General features: G+C 40.4%; 1 protein-coding gene across 44 annotated transcripts in view; it reads right to left on the bottom strand.

The window, feature by feature from the left end:
• Nucleotides 1–21,698, bottom strand: part of SYNE1 (spectrin repeat containing nuclear envelope protein 1) — a 442,051-nt gene that overhangs the window by 20,379 nt on the left and 399,974 nt on the right. For 28 of the 44 annotated variants that reach the window (XM_070256132.1, XM_070256133.1, XM_023632822.2 and 25 more), the window contains 7 exons: nucleotides 11,658–11,845; nucleotides 10,607–10,757; nucleotides 7,596–7,778; nucleotides 6,938–7,075; nucleotides 5,041–5,232; nucleotides 3,804–4,137; nucleotides 1,548–1,616 (listed from right to left, as the gene is read on the bottom strand). In XM_070256132.1, coding sequence (XP_070112233.1) covers nucleotides 1,548–1,616; nucleotides 3,804–4,137; nucleotides 5,041–5,232; nucleotides 6,938–7,075; nucleotides 7,596–7,778; nucleotides 10,607–10,757; nucleotides 11,658–11,845 — 1,255 coding nt within the window. The remainder of the gene's footprint in view (nucleotides 1–1,547; nucleotides 1,617–3,803; nucleotides 4,138–5,040; nucleotides 5,233–6,937; nucleotides 7,076–7,595; nucleotides 7,779–10,606; nucleotides 10,758–11,657; nucleotides 11,846–21,698) is intronic. The other 16 variants (XM_070256128.1, XM_070256149.1, XM_070256135.1 and 13 more) reach the window with 1 other exon arrangement.

Raw genomic sequence — 21,698 nt, 5'->3', positions numbered from 1 at the left:
TCCAGCTGATCCCTTGAAAATCTGCATGCTGGACGCAGCGGAAGGTCTTTCTAGAAACCTAAGGTGGTGCCTACCGCTCCCTAATAACTAGGAGGCAGTTACCTCTCATGTTCCCTCTGCAGTCACTTACTGAGCAGAGGAAGATCCCTCTAATTTTTCTTTCTGCATCTCACCAGGTGGCTGCATCATTCACTCAAAGCACGATTTTGAGGTCACCAAGAAAAGACTAGCTCAGGATAGACTGGATGGAGATACCAAACCAGCAAGGACTTGCTTTTTGCTTTTATTTACAACCTGAAACAAAACTAGGAGAAAGCTAAGATTTTAGCATTTCTATCTCGGCATGCTTTTACTCACAGCCTAGGACTCCTGGCTCATTCCTTTTTCAGAGATAGAGCACCTTTTTGCATAATTATTTGCGTGTGTGTGTGTTTATGTGTATTATAGTCTTTGAACAGAACAAGAGCATTGATTATCAGAGTGAAGCTAGCATAAGGTGAAAGCAGAACAAATATTAGTAAGCTTCATTAATTTGTTTTTCTTGAAAAAAGGCCCTCTAAATATACCTGGAAGAGGTCTGTCAGGGGGAATCCCTCAGGCAATCACCATTTCAGTACCATGATGACTTTGCTCCCTGTCCTTTTGTTTTTCTTCAAACATTAAATGTAAACTAACAGCCTTGCAGTTCCATATCATATCACCGTGTTCAAATCTTATTCTCCCCCCCATCCTCCAAATTACGGACCCTGAACTACAGTTTGCCTAGTGCAATATTAAGTAACACTGGTTTCATTTTTGTTTCTTTAATTCTTCTTATTTCAGGAATATTTCTGTCCTTAAAAATCTAAGTCTTTTTCTTTCCCAAAATACTTTAAACAAGTTGGTCTTATTATTTTCTCATATTCTCCTGTAGAATATTCTAGAATTCAATTGAGAATGGCTAAATAAAATCTAAGTCTTAAGATACTGGAATAGATTTTCACTTCAGATTATTTTGGGGGTAAGACATTAAACTAAAATGATAATTTCTATTTAGAGCTGGACATCTGGTGCCACCCCTTGTCTTGTATGCAATGTCTGAGATCAGGAGGATGGACAGTGGGCCTAAGGTCACACATGCAAACTGGTAGACTTGGGACCGGAGCCCTGAGCCCCCAGTCCCCAGCCAGAAGTAGGTCTGCAACCCTCAAAGTCACAACATCCTCGCTGCTATAATCAAGTACGGCGCTAGGGCACAAAATGCTGGAGACTAGTGTTTCTATCTCCTATTTTCAGCTGTTCATAGGCATCAGAAGGTCTATACTTCATGAGACGCATACCCATTTAACAAATTGTGAAGTTATTTCACTTCACTTGATTATTGAAACCTTATTTTTGGTGTTGATCAACCAAATGGTTTTGTTTTTTTCCTAGGACAGCAGTAAGAGAGGAAGGTTCTGCCTCGACATGCTTGTGCCACAGAGCTGTGAGAGAAACAGGAGATGTGCTAAGAGAGGAGGCAGGTTACAGGTGAGGGTGGGAGGCCAGCTTCGACTTTTTGTGCCTACCAGCGGTATTTCTGATTGCATTTTCTGTGAGTTTTACATAGGCCTCAGGACTTTCAGGGATCATTACATCTGCAAAAAGAGCACAGTCTAAGTTGACAGCTAAGTTCTGGAAAGTTCGATTCCCTGGTGGCAGGAAAATAACTCTCCTAGGGAAAAAAAAGGAAGTTAGTCATTCCAGACAGGCGGCTCCGGTGCACAGAGAAGGGGAGCACGCTCACCAGAGGTTTCCTGGAATGAATCATAATAAGAGCGTGCATTGACTATGAGTGTTTTAGGAGCCAGCACTGTTCTAAGCATTCACTTATCCTCACAGAAACCCTACAGGGTGCATGGGAGTGCTGTTCCCATTTTATTGATGAGAACACTGAGGTCCAGAGGCATTAAGTTACTGATTCCAGTTTCAACAGTAAACAAGTGACAGAACTGGGATTTCAACCCAGAGTCAGATTCTAGAGCAGCCCTGTGCAACAGGAATAACGTGAGCCATAATGTGACCACATCCATAACTTTAAAGGTTCTGAGAGCCACATTAAGAAGTAACAAAAACCAGATGAAAATCATTTCAATATTTTATTTTACTAAACCAAGATATTCAAATTATAATGTAATCAATATAACAATTATTACAATTTTACATTCTTTCTTTGTGCTAGGTCTTTGAAATTTGTGTATTCGTGTAAGTGCATTTGACCCAGCCAATCTCCATTTGCCCAGTCACATTTCGGGGCTCAACCATCATATGTAGCTGGGGGCTACATATTGCACAGTGCTGCTTTAGATGCAAAATGCCTATAGGCAGACTATAAAAACAAAATAGAAATGAGAGAAATCATTTCCTTTTTAGACAGTGTCATAACCTGGGAATCCAAATGTGAACCATCAGAAAGAAGCAGAAATATCCTCAGAGAATGTGTGAGATGCATTTACAAGTGTGACAGATTGGCCTCTGATTATTTTATTTTTACTCACCTTCCTTACAATACTCCTCTTTCTCTGTCCATCCCCTCACTACATGTGTTTCTTGGGGTTTGTCCTTGTTGTTTCCCTTTATACACTCTTCCTTGTGATCTCCTCCCTTTCCTCAGGGACAATTACCATTTACATGTGAATAACCACCCAATCTGCCTTCCAGTTCCTGAACTTCAGACCCAGGCACCTACTGCTGGGTTTTTCCCTTTGGATACTCACAGTATCTCAAAGGATGTGCACAACTGAACTCATCACCTCCCCTTTCTCACTGCCCTGGCCCACAGACACACACAACATTCTTTCCCTCTTGTGGTCCTCAGGACCTAGGACCACCTACATCTTTCACCAAGATGCCCAAGCCAGAAAATTGCCTCAATTCCAATTCAATCGATCATCAGTTACAGAGGAGACTTCTTACGATTTCTCACATCTCTTCCATTCTCCCAATCCCAATGCTGCAGCCTTGGTTCAGGCCACCATCCTATCTCTGTCCTGGATTATAAAACATTTCCTCTTGGACTCTCTTCCAACGTGCTACCTCCATATAGTATCGAGACAATTCTTTGAAAATATGTATCTGATCACATGGCTCCCTCCAGAGAGCCCTGCTACGGCTCTCCATTGCCTTCAGGATAAAAGCCAAACTCCCTTCCATGATGAACGGGCTGCTTTACAACCAGGTCCTGGTCTGCCATCCCCCTCCTCTTTGTCCACTCCATGCCTCCTAATCTACAGCCTTGTCACTCTGGACGAACTTCAGGTGACCAAAAGCACTGTGGCTAACCACAAAGCTGGCACGGGCACCCCATCCTTTCTTCCTCTGAACATTGCAGTGTCCACCTGACTGACTTCCTTCAGATCTCAGCTTAAGGGTCTCTTCTCTAAAGCCTTTCCTCAAAGCTCCAAGTTAGTCGCCATTTGGTGGTACTTCTATACCGCCATGTGTACATTGGTATCCCGGCATCAAACATTTCACATAGCTGTTTCTTATTTATTTGTCTACGTGCCACACAAGACTGTCTGCTCTTCGAGGGGAAAAGGAACCGTGTATCCCCAGTACTTACAAAGAGTTGTCACATAGTAAGAACGCAAGTGTATTGGAATAAATCAATGGCCATGACAATTTTTGTATTTGATAATCATTAAAATCCAATTATTCCATCATATACCATTTCCCCTAATGGGAGAATGAAGAAGATGATTCAGCTTAGCTTACATATTTCCAGTACCATATCCATTCCTTTTTATTTTCTTTCAAGCCGGCATATGGGAAGAGCTCTTCCCTACCTGATAAGCCAACAGCTCCCCCGAGGTAGAAATCTTTATCTTCCTGACCCTCTTCATCCTCAGAGGGCAGAGTTCGGGACACGGCCGACTCCAGGTCACGACTGAGGTCATAGTCATGGTCCCACTCCAGCGGGATGGAGTCCACACTGGCTGGGGTGTCTCGTCCGGACCGCTCACTCCGGAGGGGCTGAGCGAGTGAGAGGGAGGGGTTCGAGGAGGGCGGGGGGGAGAGCACCCTGTCCGCAGAGGTGTCATGCCAGTGGATGTCCGAGAGAGCTGCCGAGTCATCCAGCTCCAGCTCCCGGTCAGAGAGGTCGTGCTCGTCATCTGGGAGCTGGAAATGCAGTCAAGCCCACTCGGTTACCACAGCGGGCAGACGATGCCCCCACTGCTTCTTGCTCTGCCTCTTACCAAATCTCAGTGTTCAGGCTTATCTGGGCCACATTTCAACCTCAGTGGGAAAAAGTTTAAACTTCCTATCATCAAATAAATAAGAATCTTCTGATCACTTTTAAAATTGTCTTATAAATTAATCTACCAAAGTCTCAGTTTTTCCACTGGTAAAATGGAAATAATATTAAAACCTACTTCACAAAACTGATGTATGATTAACTAAGACAATGTAAATGAAGACAACCTAGTACCTTGCCTGTAACACACTAGGTACACAATGGGACATATCAGGAGCAAATGGAAATTACTAATAAAGGCATAGCTGGTCCTTTTTTACCTTATATCCCAGATGCAAAATATATTTTATCACAGAAGAGTCTAAATATTCTAATAACGTCTCGACAATGGGATGCGATTATGGTAGCAATTAGGGAAATAGAAGAGAAAAAATTAAACTAAATAACCTCATCAACTGAGCAACTGTCTACATGGCTCACTTTCCTCTCCTTATTTCTTCCAGAAGCTTCTTTATCTTCCATAGAAGATATGTGCTAAGTACTCTTCTAAGGTCTTTATATCTATATATGAACTCACTTCATGCCCCAAGCAATCCTTTCTACAAGGTAGGTACTGTTATTAAACCCGTTTTACAGGTGAGGAACCTGAGGCAAGAGACGAGAAGTAACTTGTCCAAGGTTATGTAGCCATCACGTGTCAGAGCTGGGACTGAAACCCGGGGGTGCTGGCTCCAGAGTCTGAGCTCTCATCCACTGTACAATGCTACCTAACCTCACATAATTAATTCTCTTTAGATTTAATGACAATGAAACAAAAAGATACATACGGGCAGGCGAATCAGTTTCTTATGGTATCTTTCCACGCGGCCGAAGACCTCCTGACAGTAACGTCGGAGTTCATCCAGCTCTTCCTCAATGACGGCCGCATCCAAGGGTTCACTCTTTTCTATCAGCTGTTCTCCCTGGGCAATGATCTGCTCTATCTTACTGTGGTTCAAAGAAATTTCCTGCTGGAAGGCCTAGGGAGCACAAATCTCGTGTAATTTTTTATTGCTCACATTGACATGAGATAATTATAAGATACATATTTAGAAAAACCATGTAGGGGATATTGAATTTACCATAAACAATGACAAGCCAAGAGGCCATTACTTTCTAAAGTAAAAAGTAAAAATTTTAAATCACAACAGGAGTCAGAAATGGAAACGTTAGAATTCCACGGCCAGAAAGGCGCCTTTGGCTAATAAAATTTACCACCATAGACAGTGTGGGTAGAGAATCACAGGAAAAAACATTGAAACCCATCATAAAGTTGATAGCACTGGTCATCCCCGACGAAATGCAATGGTAAGCAATACAGTGTGCCTGAAACAAATTTAGCTTTTTAAAGAATTATACTGAAGATTTTAATTTTAAATTTCCTGATTATATGTCAAACGTGACTAAGAGAAACCATCCAAAAAACAATTAATGTCACAAATTCTTCTCAGATGATGCTTTTATTGTTTCAGGACACAAGCAGGAAAGATGATAACTATTTGAAAAACAAGGAATTCTGGAGGATTATTTAGGCTCATTCTATATGGTTCAAAGAGTGAAGCTCCTGGGGACAAGTTTCAGGGGATAAATTTTAACTCAATACAAGAATAAACTTGGGGATAGGAGAAATTGTCCAATAATGAAAAGAATGCCAGGAGAGAAGGGAGGCTGGTAACGAGCTCTATAACCCTGCCAGAGGCCAAAAAGAAAAGATTTGACTCCCACTTGGGAGAGATTTCTTGTCAAAGTTTTGAAATATTGATTTGCCTGTGAAACAACTGGGGAGAGTCAGTGTGGGGGGGGGGGGGGGCAACAGGGGAAGGGGTTGGGCAGAACATCAGGGCTATTTTATGATTTTTTCATTCTGAGAATCTACAATTAAGGGTAACTTCCTTGTTTTATAAAAACCTAGGGTTATGGGCATGATGACTATTCTTTAAAAAAATCTATCTCGGCCAGCCCTGGTGGCCTAGTGGTTAAGTTTGGCACACTCCACTTTGGCAGCCCAGGTTTGGTTCCCAGGCAGGGACCTACGCTTGTCAGTGGCCACGCTGTGGTGGTGGCTCACACACAAAAAGAGGAACGTTGGCAGCAGATGTTAGCTCAGGGTGAATCTTCCTCAGGGGAAAAAAAAATCTAACTATCTTGGGAAGAAAATTTCACAAGCTTCCTTGCTTATTATTCAAGTTGTTAAATGCTCTTCCTTTTAGGGAATCCTTATATCTAATATACATGCCTCCTATTGAAGTTTTTAACTAGCCACTGTGTTGGAAATTATATAGCAAAACACATCAAATATGCTTTCAAATTAACTTAGCATCTAAGAGGGCTGAATATGTGGAATGAAATCCTAACACGAGAGAGTTGTATTGCTCTGGAGCACAGAGGTCAAATAATTTGAAGGTACTAGAAATAAATCAAAAAAATAAAAAACAACCAAAAAGGAAGACCCCTAACACTGTGGCAATCAAGTTAATAATTAAAACTATGGTTGTTATCTCTCGGTAATGTTCTTTATTTCATTTTTAACATCACTTGCATTTTCCGAATTGTTTTTTCAATCAAGAAGAACTAGTTTTTTGAAAAGAAGAGTTCTCTACGATATTCTTCACAAAAGGATCTACAAAGGCCTTCCTCTTCAGACTTGCCTCACACTGATCGTTTGGAATATCAATAATCTATTACCTTGAGTTGCTTTATTTTAGCTTGAACGTCACACTCAGAAAAATGCTCGATATTAGTGAGCTGCAGATCCATCTCCGTCAGCCACACCAGAATGCTGTCGCGTGCCGTCTCGAACTCCTCACGCTGGCCAATGAAATGCTGGAGGTGGAGAGAAAATAATAACAATTAACAAGGCCACATACACGTACTGAGATGGCACTGCCAATTCCAATGTTCTTCTGAAAAGTCATTTTCTTAACAAGCAACGAGAACCCTGCAATCCTTTATCATATAAATTAAGGCGATGTATGCTCCTATAATTTTACACAACTTCTCTTCCATAATGTGTTACATAAGGAGGTTGTTGGAATCTATCAAATTTTATTAGATTGGAGGTCATTTAATAGCAAAAAATCGAAGGAAACTTTCTTCCACATTAGAATTTCAGACAACCGAATGTCATCCTTTGCTGATCCTTGAGCCAGTGGCTTAACTGAATGTTTCAAGAGGCCCCACAACGTTTGTGCATGGAACATTCAGATCACTCAAAAACTAACCCCTGACACTCATCTTGCCATCCCAGTCTTACAAAATCACTGAGATTATGTCTTAACGTTGTGTTTCAATAGCCCCCTCCTGTCCTCTGGGCTCTAAGCTACGGAAGAGGCATAATGAAGACCTTGAGTCTGCGCAAGATGGAGGTGACACGCTTTTGCAGGTTGTCCCATCTCTGGTTGCCTTCGTGAACCATCTGTTTCAGGCTGCACGCAGAGTCAGTGCGGTTCTCTCTGGCCAGGCGGCGGTACTGCTTGTTGATCAGCTCCAGCTGAGTCAGGCTCTCGTGGACCTGGCGCTGGAAAGCCTAAGACCACAGAGAAGCATATGGGTGAGGGAAATGGGGGACAGGCTCTCAGCAAGGTCATACTGCAGAATCGGGGAGAATGGGAAGTCACATGGTCACGGATAGGGAAAAGGCCATTTCTAGCAAGAGTATACTTCCCTTTGTTAAAGCAAAGTGCTGTAATCAGGGTGGCTTAAGGAAAGAGAGTGGATCAAACACAAATATGAAAGAAAATGGTACACAGTAGTAAATATATGTATATATGTTCAAGCATGTACATGTACATATCCACATATAACACACACATATATAGAATATAGCTTTTAAAATAATTAACAGCCTGAAAAAAATTTTCCCATAAAACAGACTACAAACATATTTAAGTGTGCTGAAATGTGATTGAAATGTTCAATACTTCTGATTTCAATACTGAGAAAAAGATCCACAATAGACCTGGTTTTTTATTTGTAAGATACGTTATTTCCTCAAAATCCAGAAAGTGCCTCAATTCTGGTGTCCATTAAGGAAAAAAATGAAACTGCCTTTTACAGATGGCCCTCTAAATGCAAGCTATTAATTTTTAAAAATTTTTTTGGTGAGGAAGATTGGCCCTGAGCTAACATCTGTTGCCAATCTTCCTCTTTTTTCTCCCCCCTCCCCAAACCCAGTACATAGCTGTGCATCCTAGTCATAAGCCCTTCCAGATCTTCTATGTGGGATGCCACCACATCATGGTTTGATGAGTGGTGTGTTGGTCCGCACCCAGGATCCAAACCAGCGAACCCCGGGCCACCAAAGCAGAGCGTGCAAACTTAACCACTCGGCCATGGGGCTAGCCCCACTATTATTTATTTTTAAGAAAAGCAGTTCAGTCAAACACAAGCAACCTTACATGGAAAAAAGTTTGGAACATGCTCTATTTCTTTTTTGTGGCTCCCGTGAATTATTCTCTTTTTCTAAAACGTGTTAGAGCTGATGAACCACTTTACAGGGTACTGTCTATTTACTTTGGAGGTGAGTCTATGCACGGTTTAGAGTTTCTGAAGGTAAAATACTCTCTTCTTTCTCTCTGCAATCTAGCATTGCCCTAGCATAAGAATTATCTGGCCAAAATAAAATGAAGCATTTTTTTTTCAAACTCATGTAAACGATTTATGACTGATTTCTATCCTGGCATTAGATAGAAAACTCTAATTAATTGGACTGTATATAGTCATTTAAATCCCAAAGTTCTGTTTCCTTTGGCTCATCACACTGTTTACATGCTATCACATTTATGCCTCTGAAATGGTTTTCCTTCTGAGCGTTCCTCTAAGAGCCCTCATCCTAATAAATCCAATTTTCTATTCTATCAAACTTTAAGTCATTTCCTCAGAAAAGGAAGTGGAAGGGCATGTTCAGCTTTTGCCATTACTGGAAGTCGGAGTAAAAGTTTGCCTGCTGGCGTGATGGTGGGCACCACATGTTGGCACCCCAGCAAACCCAGATCCATCCCAAATATTCCTGCAATTGGCCAGACTAAATTTTGTTGGTCTCCAAACAAAATTTTGTTTTAGTGATTACTTTCTGTCTCTTAAGAAAATTAATTATAAGATAAATTATAAAATCATTCATTGTAGAAGCCAAATATATGGCTAACCTTTGCCATAAAATCTGAGAGTCCAAAATAGCATCAAAAAGACCTCATATAATCTGCTTTGTAGTATAAGCCAATTATAGAAGGTTTTAACCTCTAGGAGGCTGAGTGTAGTAAGATGCAGTACGTGAACACTTCCACTAGCACTGGCTCACACCGGATGACCTGGAATGTACTGCAGAGCTTATTCTGGATTTTTACTAGAAGTTTTCTAAGGGAAATCCTTCTATATAGTAAAATTTTTTTCCTGTAATTTAGTGGTACAGTTATATATAAATCCGCAAATTGTAAGGTAAAAACGAACTCAGCTGGATTTGGTTGGAGTTTTATTTTTATTTTTAAACATCTTGGGAAGCTTGGGGCCGAAATTAGCAACCAAGAATGATGTTTGTAAGCTACGTGCGTCAGAACTGTTTGTTGTCAATATATATGAGTATATTTCTGCCGATCAGTGGGAATTGATGGGAAAAGAAAATTCACATTAAAAAATGGGCCACTTTAGGTCATGCCAGCTCCTCTGTGAAAATGAGAGACAGCTGAGAAGTCAAGGTTTCACAGTATCACAGTGACGGAGCAGAGTCAAGATTGCACAACCAGCAAGGAACAGGGATCAGTTATTGAACGATTCCTTCCTTTATGAACATGATTTCACTGCTGCTATTTTTGTCTCTATGTAATTGAAGAGTCTTGGTGACTCATAAGAATGGCATGGCTCTTCATTCGTAATTAGAAATGGCTTATGACTAAAATGTTTTATTCAATTCTGGAGCTGATTCTATTTTATCGATGATTAAAAAATATATATCAATGCTCCAATTAGGTAAAAAAATCAAGAAAACATATTTGGAAGATGGATTTGTATAGTATGGGAAACCATCATATTTTAGTCTTAGATGGTTGATTGTGAATAATTATGAAATAAGAAGAATGCCAAGATCTTTTGGGGGGAAATCATGATTCTTGTTTTCTAATAGAACTTCTCTTCATTACTACTGTGTTTGTAATTCTTGATCATCTTAAATTAAAATAAAAACCTTCTTTCCCCCCTTCTTTGTCTACTTATGATAATAATAAAGATGACCACAAAGTCATCACTCAGCGATTGGAACAAATAATGTGAGGGTGAACACTTAGGTTATGTCTCGGGAAAGCAACCACCAGATGGCTGTTCTCATAGCAAAATAAGGATTAAATATTTGGAATTGTAAATCACCTCAAATTTCTTTAGTTCTTCCTTGGCAACTGTATAGAGCACCCCAGAAGAGCTGGGGAAGGCAGCTGTCCTTTCTGAAGTCTTCAGCCAATCTTCAAAACGAGAATAGTCATCCAGAAACTTCTGCCACAGTCGCCACGTCTCTTCAATTCTGACAGAGGAAACGAAAGAACAGAATCGGACTGTTGAGACTGTTTATGCTCCAGAAACCCTGCCTGTTGCCTGCAACGAGATTAAGAGTGCCCAAACAAACAAATGTTGTGCCAAACAATAACTGTGCCTTGCGCCAAATTTGACCAGAGTGAAAAAGAGACAACTGTTTGAGCTAAAATGAAACAGCTGTGCGCGCGTGTATGTGTGTGTGTGTGTGTAACACATCCTGCAGCTCTGGATTTGGACTTAGTCAAATCGAGTGTCACAAGCACACAATGTTAACTGTTCTGGATCTGCGAAAGGAAGTTTAGAAGTGCAACACGATGTTCACGGTGCACACTCACACCAAGGTTCCACTAAAATAAATTATCTAATGTTTAAAAATCCATCAATTCCTACATCAAACTCACCATCATCAAAATCAACCTATGATAGCAAGACAAATGTTATCCTTTCAAGCGTTCCCCAGAGAGGCAAAGATTCTGTGCCTTAAATCATGATGATAATTTTCTAACACATCACTAATTTTTAGTGCCTTGAATCTCAAACGGTTTAAAGATAAGCACTTTGTTTTATTATTTCATTTTTAATAAAAAAATGTTGCTTTTTCACACCATCAATTCTGTAACCTTATACTCACTCAGCAAGGGCATATGTTTATTTTTCTGAATTATATTTAAACCGTTAAGTCAGGCGTAACTTGGGGTTGTTCTATTTATATACTACCTTTATACCTACTTATTTTCCCAACTAAATGTAGGCGACGGCAAGTTTGTGAAACCAAGGCTGTTTTTGGACATTGCAACCAAAAGGAAATAGTGAACCATGGGTACTCTGGGTCATCTTTTTCTTCCTTTCAGTCCTCCCTCTTTCCCAACTGTTTGAACATCCCACTTACTTGAGCCTTCTTTCCATGGACATAGCACAGATATTTCTCCATCGCCGGTCCAGGTTTCGTGTAGCCTGCTGGATGGAATCACACTCGGCATCTGTGGCACAGGCATCACAGTCATGCAGCAGGACCTCACACAGGTTGAGGACAGAGGCCACGCCCGTGCTGTGTTTCTCTATGTCTCTCTGAAGCTCCTGTAGGGAATGAGACATACCTGGTTCAAATACTTGCATACAGGGGGGAGAAACTGTAGCAGTATTCACTGACTGATAAATGGGCAGGCAGAACCTTGACAAATATTTCATTTCCTTGATTGGGTGAGGTTTGTTCAACTTCATTTATGAAAGTACGGCAAGCTCAAAAGTATGAGAAAATGAAACTAGAGCTATTTCAGCCATGTGAGCAATATCAAAATATAAACTGAACAAATGAAACAGACTATATTAACTATATTAAGAGTAAAATTGGCTTCTTTAGTGATCGAAAAATGAATCTTGCCCCAGACTCCATTTCACAGATATATCACTTCCATTCCAATCCATCGATCAATCAATCAAAGGAATACAGGTGCTCCTGTTAAGAGCTCGGATTTGCTCTCTAAAGAGCCACAAACTGTTTTAAACAGTTAATTCCACCATCATTAAAAGGCACCATGGTTTAAGGGACTTGGGTTCTCTATCATGTATGACATCATTACCATCAGCAGCTTCCTCAGTGAGCAATTTTAAATGTAGGACAGAAATAGAAAGCTTATGATGATAAACAAGGCATTGAATTTCCCCAGCGGTCTACCATGTGAAATTTTCATACTGCATAGAAGGTAAATGGAAAATGTACATTCTTTTTTCTGTTGAGCTTTTAACTCAATTTATGCAAAGTATTCCTTAATTAAAAGTGAGGCCTCCCATAACCATCTTTTGCTTACCCTATTCATCAAGCTCCTTAAAGTATTTTCCTTTTCTTTGGTGCAGTTCTTGAACTTGCCTAGCTGTTATCTTGTTCTGGTGATAATTCCCCAACTTACTCAGATAGCTGGCATTTACATCCTTGTGTGTATATTCTCTTTAACACCATGTTCCAATGTCTTCTCTACAAGCACTAGCCTATGGTTGACTCCAATAACAGTGCTTTTGATTAATTTTTGGAGATTTTATAAACTAGACACTAGAAGATAAATTCTTTCAAAATATTTCTATTTCACTAAACACTTCTCAAATCTCTTGCATACCCTTCTTCATTTCTATGGAAGCTATCACAGGAATTGCTGGTCTAAAAATACAAAATAAAATATCACAAAAATTGAACTCAACATTTGCTCAGAATAAAGACAGAGACTTGAGTGAATGAGATCACATGTTTGTAGGTCTTAAAGTGCATCTTGTACAAGTATATACATTAGGAAGCAGTGATAGGGACTTACCACAATCCATGTATTTAAAGAAGTTTTAGCATTTTGATTTACTCTTCCCTAAGTACTCAAAAGTTTCTTTTTCCAGCTTTATGGAGACATAATTGACATATAACATTGTGTAAGTTTAAGGTGTACAATATGATGATTTGATATATGTATCTAGTGAAATGATTACCACAGTAAGTTTAGTTAACAGCCATCACCTCACATACTTAGAATTTGTGTGTTTGTGTTGAGAACTTTAAAGATTTACTCTCTCAGCAACTTTCAAATATACAACACGATATTGTTAACTATAGTCACCATACTATACACTGTATCACCAGAACTTAGACAAACTCGAAGTTTGTACCCATTGACCACTTTCATCTATTTCCCCCATAACTAACCCCCACCTCTGGAAACCACCAATCTACTCTGTGTTTCCATGAGTTCAATTTTTTAGATTCCACACATAAGTAAGATCATACAATATTCGTCTTTCTCCGAGTTATTTCACTTAGCAAAATGAACTCAAGGTTCATCCATGTTGTTGGAAATGGCAGTATTCTGTCTTTTTCATGGCTGAATAATATTCCATTGTATATACACCCCAACTTCTTTAACCATTCTTCCATCAGTGGACACTTAGGTAGTTTCCATGTACATATTCACTGTTGTAAATAATGCTGTAATGAACGTGTGGATGGAAGTATCTCTCCAAGATGGCAATTTCGTTTCCTCTGGATACATACCCAGAAGTGGAATTGCTTGATCATATGAGAGTTCTATTTTTAATTTTTGAGGAACCTCCATAATGCCTTCCATATTGGCTGTACCAATATACAGTCCCGCCACCAGTGCACAAGGGATCCCTTTTCTCCACATCCTCACCAGCACTTGTTATTGCCTGTCTTTTTGATCAACAGCCATTCTAAGAGGTGTGAGTTGATATCTCACTGTGGTTTTGCTTTGCCATTCCCTTATGATTAGTGATGCTGAACATCTTTTCATATACCTGTTGCCCATTTGAATGTCTCTTTTGAAAAAATGTCTATTCAAGTTCTTCAATCACTTTTTAAATTGGATTATTTGCTTTTTTTGCTATTGAGTTGTATGAGTTTCTTATATATTTTGGATATTAATACTTTATCAGATAACATAATTTGCAAATATTTTCGCCCATTCCACAGGTAGACTTTTCATTTGATTGGTCATTATTTTTGCTGTGCAGAAGCTTTCTAGTTTGATTTAGTCCCATTTGTTTACTTGTTGTTGTTGTTAGTTGTGCTTTTGGTGTCATATTTAAAAATCATTTCAAGACCAATGTTCAGGAGCTTTTTTCCTATGTCTTCTTCTAGGAGTTTTATGGTTTCAGGTCTTAAATTTAAGTCTTTAATTCGAGTTAACTTTTGTGAGTGGTGTAAAATAGAGGTTATTTCCTTCTTTTGCAAGTGATTATCCAGTTTTCCCAACATCATTTTTTGAAAAGGCTATCTTTTCCCCATTGAATATTCCTGGCTCCCTGTCAAATATTAGTTGACCATATACGTGGGGGCTTATTTCTGGGCTCTGGCTTCTGTTCCATTGATCTATATGTCTGTTTTTATGCCAGTACCACATTGTTTTGATTACTATAAATTTGTAACATAATTTAAAGCCAGGAAGTGTGATGCCTCCAGCTTTGTTCTTCTTTCTCAGAATTGCCTGGGTTATTCAGGGTCTTTTGTGGTTCCATACAAATTTAGGTTTATTTATTTATTTATTTTTTGGTGAGGAAGATTTGCCCTGAGCTAACACCCATGCCAATCTTCCTCTATTTTTTGTATGTGAGATGCCTCCATAGCACGGCTGATGAGTGGAGTAGGTACGCACCTGGGATCCAAACACGCGAACCTGGGCCGCTGAAGTGGAGCACATGGAACTTTAACCACTTGGCCATGGGGCCAGCCCAGTTTATTATTTTTATTTCTTTAAAAAAATGCCATTGGAATCTTGATAGGGATTGCACTGAATCTATAGATGGCTTCGGGTAGTATGGACATTTTAACAATATTAATTCTTCTAATCCATGAGCATGGGTTATCTTCCCATTTATTTCCATCCTCTTCAAAGTCTTTCATCAGTACCTTATGAAAACTCTAAGTTTTCACTGTACAGATTTTTCACATCCTTGGTGAAATTTATATTCCAAGTATTTTATTGTTTTTGATGCTATTGTAAATGGAATTGTTTTCTCTACTTCTTTTTCAGATAATTCATTGTTAGCATACAGAAATGCCCCTGATTTTTGTACATTGAATTTTGTACATTGAATTTGTGTCCTACAACCTTCTTGAATTTATTAGTTCTAACAGTTTTTTGTTGGAGTCTTTAGGATTTTCTATATATACGATCAAGTTATCTGCAAACAATTTTACTTCCTCCTTTCTGATTTGGATGCCTTTTATTTCTTCTTTTGTGTGATTACTCCGCCTAGGAATCCAGTACTATGTTGAATAGGATTGGTGAGAGTGGCCATCCTTATCTTGTTTCTGATCTTAGAGGAAAAGCTTTCAACCTTTCACCACTGAGAATAATGTTAGCTGTGGGCTTGTCATATATGACCTTAATCATGCTGAGGTATGTTCCTTCTATACCCAATCTGTTCAGAGTTTTTATCATTTGAATTTTTTCACATGCTTTTTCTGCATCTATTGAGATGATCACATGATTTTTACCTTTCGTTCTATTAATTTGAAATATCATATTTATTCTGTACGTTGAACCATTCTTACATCCAGAGATGAATCCAACTTGATCACAGTGTATGATCCTTTTAATGTGCTGTTGAATTTGGTTTGCTAGTACTTTGTTGAGAATTTTTGCATCTATATTCATCAGGGATATTGGTGTTTAGTTTTCTTTTCTCATAGTGTCCTCGTCTGGCTTTGGTATCAGGGTAATGCTAGCCTTGTAAAATGACTTTGAGAGTGTTCCCTCACCTTCAACTTTTTGGAAAAGTCAGAAGGATTGGCTTTAAATGTTCGGTAGAATTCTCCTGTGAAACCATCTGGTTTTGAACTTCTCTTTGTTGAGATGTTTTTGATTATTGATTCAGCCTCCTTATTCATGATTGAACTGTTCAGATTTTCTGTTTCTTCATGATTCAGTGTTGGTAGGTTGTATGTTTCTAGAATTTATCCATTTCTTCTGGGTTGTCCAATTTGTTGGCATATTATTATTCATAGTAGTCTCTTATGATCCTTTGTATTTCTGTGGTATCAGTTGTAACATCTCCACTTTCATTTATGATTTTTATTTATTTGGGTCCTCTCTTTTCTTATTGGTTAGTCTAGCTAAAGGTTTGTCAATTTTGTTTATCATTTCAAAGAACTAACTCTTAGTTTTGTTAATCTTTTCTATTGTTTTCCTATTCTCTATTTCATTTATTTCTGCTCTAATCTTATTTCCTTTCCTCTACCAACTTTGGGTTTAGTTTGTTCTTTTCTAGTTCTTTGAGGTATAAAGTTAGGTTGTCTATTTGAGATCTTTCCATTTTCTTAATGTAGTTGTTTATGGCTATAAAATTCCCTCTTAGAACTTATTTTGCTGCATCCCATAGGTTTTGATAAGTTTTATTTCCTTTTTTTTGTCTCAAGATTTTTTTTACTTCCCTTTTGATTTCTTCTTTGATCCATTGGTTCTTCAGAAGTGTGTCATTTAGTTTCCATATATTTGTGAAGTTTCCAGCTTTCTTCCTGTTATTGATTTCTTGTTTCATATCATTGTGGCTGGAAAAGATACTTGATATAATTCCTATTTGCTTGAATTTGTGGAGACGTGTTTTGTGGTCTAACACATCATCTATTTTTGGACAATGTTCCATGTTTTGAGGTGGCATGAAGGAGCAGGTACTGATGGCTGGGCTCTGCCATGGCCTCTGGTTGGGTGAGGTCCCAGGCTGTGTTCCCTGGCAGAACGGGGCCACTGGTAGGACTTTGTCACTGAGCAGAGCTACAGGCTGGGTTCTGCAATTGCTCCTGGTTGGGTGGGATGTCAGGCTGTGCTCTGAGACCACATGGTGCTGCTGGCTGGACTGTGTTCAGCTGGGGCCACAGGCAGGGCTTTGCAGTTGGACTGGGCTTCAGGCTAGACTCTGTGATCATGTAGGGCTGCAGGCTGTGCCCCAAAGTTGGGCGAGGCCACAGTCTGGGCTTCATGATCAGGTAGGCCACTGGCTGTGCTCCCCTGTTGGTCAAGGTCACTGGCTGGGCTCTCTGGTCAGCAGGGGCCTCCAGCTGTATCCCACAGTGGGGGGAGCTAGAGACTATGCTCCATGGTTGGGCTGGGTCACTGTCCAGGCCTTCTTGTTGGATGGGGCCACAGGCTATGCTTGGTGATTGGGTGGAGTCACGATCTGAGCTCCCTGCTTGGGCAAGGCTGCAGGCAGTGTTCAGCCATCAGACAAGGCTCTAGGTTGGACTCCACTGCTAAGTGGGGTTGTAGGCTGGGCTCCATGGCTGGGTGGGGTTGTACACTGTCTGGGTAGCTGGGCAGGGATGTAGGTTGGGCTCTGAAGCTGCGAGGGTCACTGTTCAGGCTCCCTGGTTGCAGGACCAGAAGCTATGCTCAGCAGTTGGGTAGGGCTGAGGCTCGGCTCCCTGCCCAAGCAGGGCTGTTGGATGGGCTCCATGGTTGCCTAGGTTCTCTGGCCTGGCTTCCCGGTGGGGCGAGACTGGAGGCCATGCTCAGCTGTTGGGTGAGGCTGAGAATTTGCTTCCCTGACCAGGCCGAGTGGTAGAAAGGGCTCCATGGCCAGTATGGCCCTTTGTCTGGGGACTCAATCAGGGAGAACTGCCAACTGAGCTCCCAGGCCAGATGAGGACACTGGTTTGGCTCTGTAAGGGCAGAGATGCTGGCTAGGATCTCTGCTTGGGTGCAGCTACTAGCAGGAATGTGGTCGGCGAAGATCTGAGTGCTGGTTGCTATCAGCCACACCCTCCTTCTCTGTCTCTATGTGATCCCAGTGGTCGAGCCCCACCAATTCCCCTAGCGATTCCTGTAAAGTGAGACTCAAGTGGGCCTCTGGGGATGCATCCCATAATTCCAGGGGAGCTGGATGCCCACGTTGGCCTCTCTTTTCCCACTGGGGAAGCCATAGGCCCAGAGGGACCCTCTTGGTGCAATGCTGTGCCAGCCTGGCAAGTGGCGATGCGGTCAGATTCCAGCCGCTCCCCTTATCCTTCTAATGCGATTCCTCCTGGTCTCTGTGGTCCAGGGGTTGCTTCAGCCTCAACCCCCGGGTTCTGGGATGTTCACTGTGGTGTCTTGCCTATGGATAGTTGCTAGTTGGTCTTGTGACGGGGGCTTAACTCAGGAATGACCCGTGTCACATCTTGATGACATGGCTTCTCCACATCCTTTCGATTAGCTCTCGGAGTGGATTAGGCTCAGTGTGGATGACTCAGAATTAAAAATGCCAGGGGACCTGCTCACAGGGGGGTCCTCACAATTTTGAGAGATTTACCTCCAGGAACTCAACCAGGTTCCCACAGCAAATATCAGAGAAATGTCCCCTAGTGCTTCTGCTCAAAAGTTTTTGTTAAAATCAATAAACGAAGTAAGGATTGAGGGGTTTTATAATTATATATAAGTGCCCTAATACGCTTAAGGTATTTTATTCTCAGCTTGAACCTCCACTGGCAATGGTCTCGAATGGTCACAGAGTGTCCTGAATTTATTCTTCTTCATCTATAACACAGAGAAATTTGACAAAATGTTCTCTGAGGCCATCTCAAGTCTACATATATTTCTGCCCAATTAAGTCTGTAAGAATTAGATACATTGTCAAGAGAAACACCCAGAAATTCCACACAGGGAAATAGGAGAAAACACATTTCTTATCCATTTCACCTATTTAAATATTTGTCAGAATTTTTCCCCTCTGGAGACAGATTACTATTTATCTGTCTTTTACAACATGGATCCCAAATGCCACAATTTTTACAGAATCGTTATCAAACATTTTCCACCAAGGAAACTGCAGTAAATATGGTATGATTAAAATAAAATTTACTGAGCACCCACTTTGAGCTAGGCCCTGTGCCACATGCTTTCCTCATTAATTTTTATAATAACACTGTGAATATTAGCATTCTTTTTTTTTCCTGAGGAAAATTTGCCCTGAGATAACATCCGTTGCCAATCTTCCTCTTTTTACTTGAAGAAGATTGGCCCTGAGCTAACATCCGTGGCAATCTTCCTCTATTTTGTATGTGGGATGACACCACAGCGTGGCTTGATGAGCCGTGTGCAGGTCTGTGCCCAGGATGTGAACCTGCGAACCCCGGGCCACTGAAGTGGAGTGCGCAAACTTAACTGCTATGCTACTGGGCTGGAGGGATATGAGGGTTAAAACAGTTGATTACTTTGCTCCAGGTCATGCAGAAAGGTGGTGAGGTCAGGATTTGAACCCAAAACGTCTTTACTTTTAACCACCAGTGCACAGTTTTTTTTAAACTGTAATTTAAAATTTAATTAAAAGGCAACATAAGCATACATTAATATATTAAAAAGTCAAAAACTACTACTGAACTCCCAATGAAGCAGTCCCTTTTCCACTCCAGATTCTTCTTCTTCAGAAACAACCATTTCCACCTCTTGTAGCTCTGTCTTCTGTTTCTTACTTCTGTATTTTTAAGTAACACCTTTATGTTGCTATTTCTTGATTTTTTTTTTTTTTAAAGATTGGCACCTGAGCTAACAACTGTTACCAATCTTTCTTTTTTTTTCTGCTCTGTCTCCCCAAGTCCCCCCAGTACACAGTTGCGTATTCTAGTTGTGGATCTCTCTGGTTGTGCCATGTGGGACGCCACCTCAGCATGGCTTGATGAGCAGCGCCCAGGATCCGTGAAACCCTGGGCCGCCAAAGCAGAGGGCACGAACTTAGCCACTTGGCCACGGGGCTGGCCCCCTCCTGATTTTTAATTTTAGATATTATTGACTCTCCTATAGTAGAAAAGGAATAAACTTCTACATGACTCATGGGGCTCCAATACGTGTTTTAGCTTATCTTATAGCTAGAGCCATATTCATTGCTTGCACGACTATGGTTATTCAGCATTTTTCATGTATGAGTAACAAAATTTGCTATGGTTAGATTTCTTTTCTTATGTAACTTTTTATTTTTCTGGAATCAATAATTCTCCCTCTCTTTCTCCATCTCTCTAAAATATGTATTGCCAGCTTCTATTCTCTCTCCTATGGAGTTAATAAAACTCCTTCCACTGTGGCTAAGCCCATCAGGCAATCTGTTTTCCTTCCATCTCAGAGCATCTTATCTCTCTACTTTTGTCTGGGCAGGTGTGCTCTCTAGGTTTCAGTACAGCTCTCATCTGGAACTTTCCTTTACCATCATCCTGGGAATTTCCCTCTCTTTATCCTGGTTGAATATTATTTTTCCTCTCATTTTAGTATTGGTTGCATATCTTTCAGTAGCTTCCTGTGAATGTGTGCATAGGAGGCAAATATTTTATATATTGAATGATGGGTATAATATTTTAAATTATTAATAATTTTTGGGGCCGGCCCCGTGGCTAAGTGGTTAAGTTCTTGCACTCCATTGCAGCAGCTCAGGGTTTTGCTGGTTCAGATCCTGGGCGTGGACATGGCACTGCTCATCAGGCCACACTGAGGCGGCATCCCACATGCCACAACTAGAAGGACCCACAACTATAGTACACAACTATGTACGGGGGGGGGGGGGGGCGCGGGGGATTTGGGGAGATAAAGCAGGAAAAAAAAAAAGATTGGCAACAGTTGTTAGCTCAGGTGCCAATCTTTAAGGAGAAAAAAAAAGATTGGCAACAGTCGTTAGCTCAGGTGCCAATCTAAAAACAAATAAATAAAAAAATAATAATTTTCTCAGCTTCTCCCAGCTTCCAGCATTGTTTTGGAGAAATCAGACTTTTTCACCTCAGAAACCTTAAAGATCTTCTCTTTATTGCCCGTGTTCTGAACGTTCATAATGGTTTTGCTCTGTCCTGGGCATGTGAGGGCCTTGTGCTCTAGAAGTGTGTTTTTCAGTTTGGGAAATTCTTTTCCATTACTACTTTGATAAATTTCTTCCTCTCTGTTTTCTTTATTCTTTTGGGGGGACTTTTATGGAATAACTGAATTAGATTTTGAAACTCTTGCATTAATCCTTTAATTTGTTATATTTTGTCTTCTACTTTTCATATATCTATCTTTTTGTTTTGCTTTTTGAGAGATATTCTCAATTCTGAAAGTCCCTTTTTAAAAAAATGATATTCTTTTCTGAATGCAAAATCTTTCATCTTTATGAGGTTATTTTGTTGGTTTGTTTTTTTCCTCGCTCTACAATGCGTTTTCTTGGATTTTTTTTTTCCTATTTATTTTGGTCTCTTCTTTCCATGTAGAAGTTCTCTTTAGTGGTAGAGATTCTTGCCTATCCACTTATTTATGAATGAGTCAGCCCTTGGAAGCTATGCATGCATCCAAGACATGCCAGGCGGGAGGCTTCACCGTAGGGAAGGTAGGTAGGGGTCAGGTCTTTGGTTGATACTAATATCACTACCCAAAGATCTCTTCTCTTGGTCTCGTCAGTTTCTCCAGAGAGGGTCCCTCCCATCTCTTGGCTGTTGTATAAGCCTGGT

The sequence above is a fragment of the Equus caballus genome, chromosome 31, assembly GCF_041296265.1.
Source record: "Equus caballus isolate H_3958 breed thoroughbred chromosome 31, TB-T2T, whole genome shotgun sequence".
Lineage (NCBI taxonomy): Eukaryota > Metazoa > Chordata > Mammalia > Perissodactyla > Equidae > Equus > Equus caballus.
The sequence above is the reverse complement of the archived record's forward strand: the minus strand, read 5'-3'. Positions and strand labels throughout refer to the sequence as shown.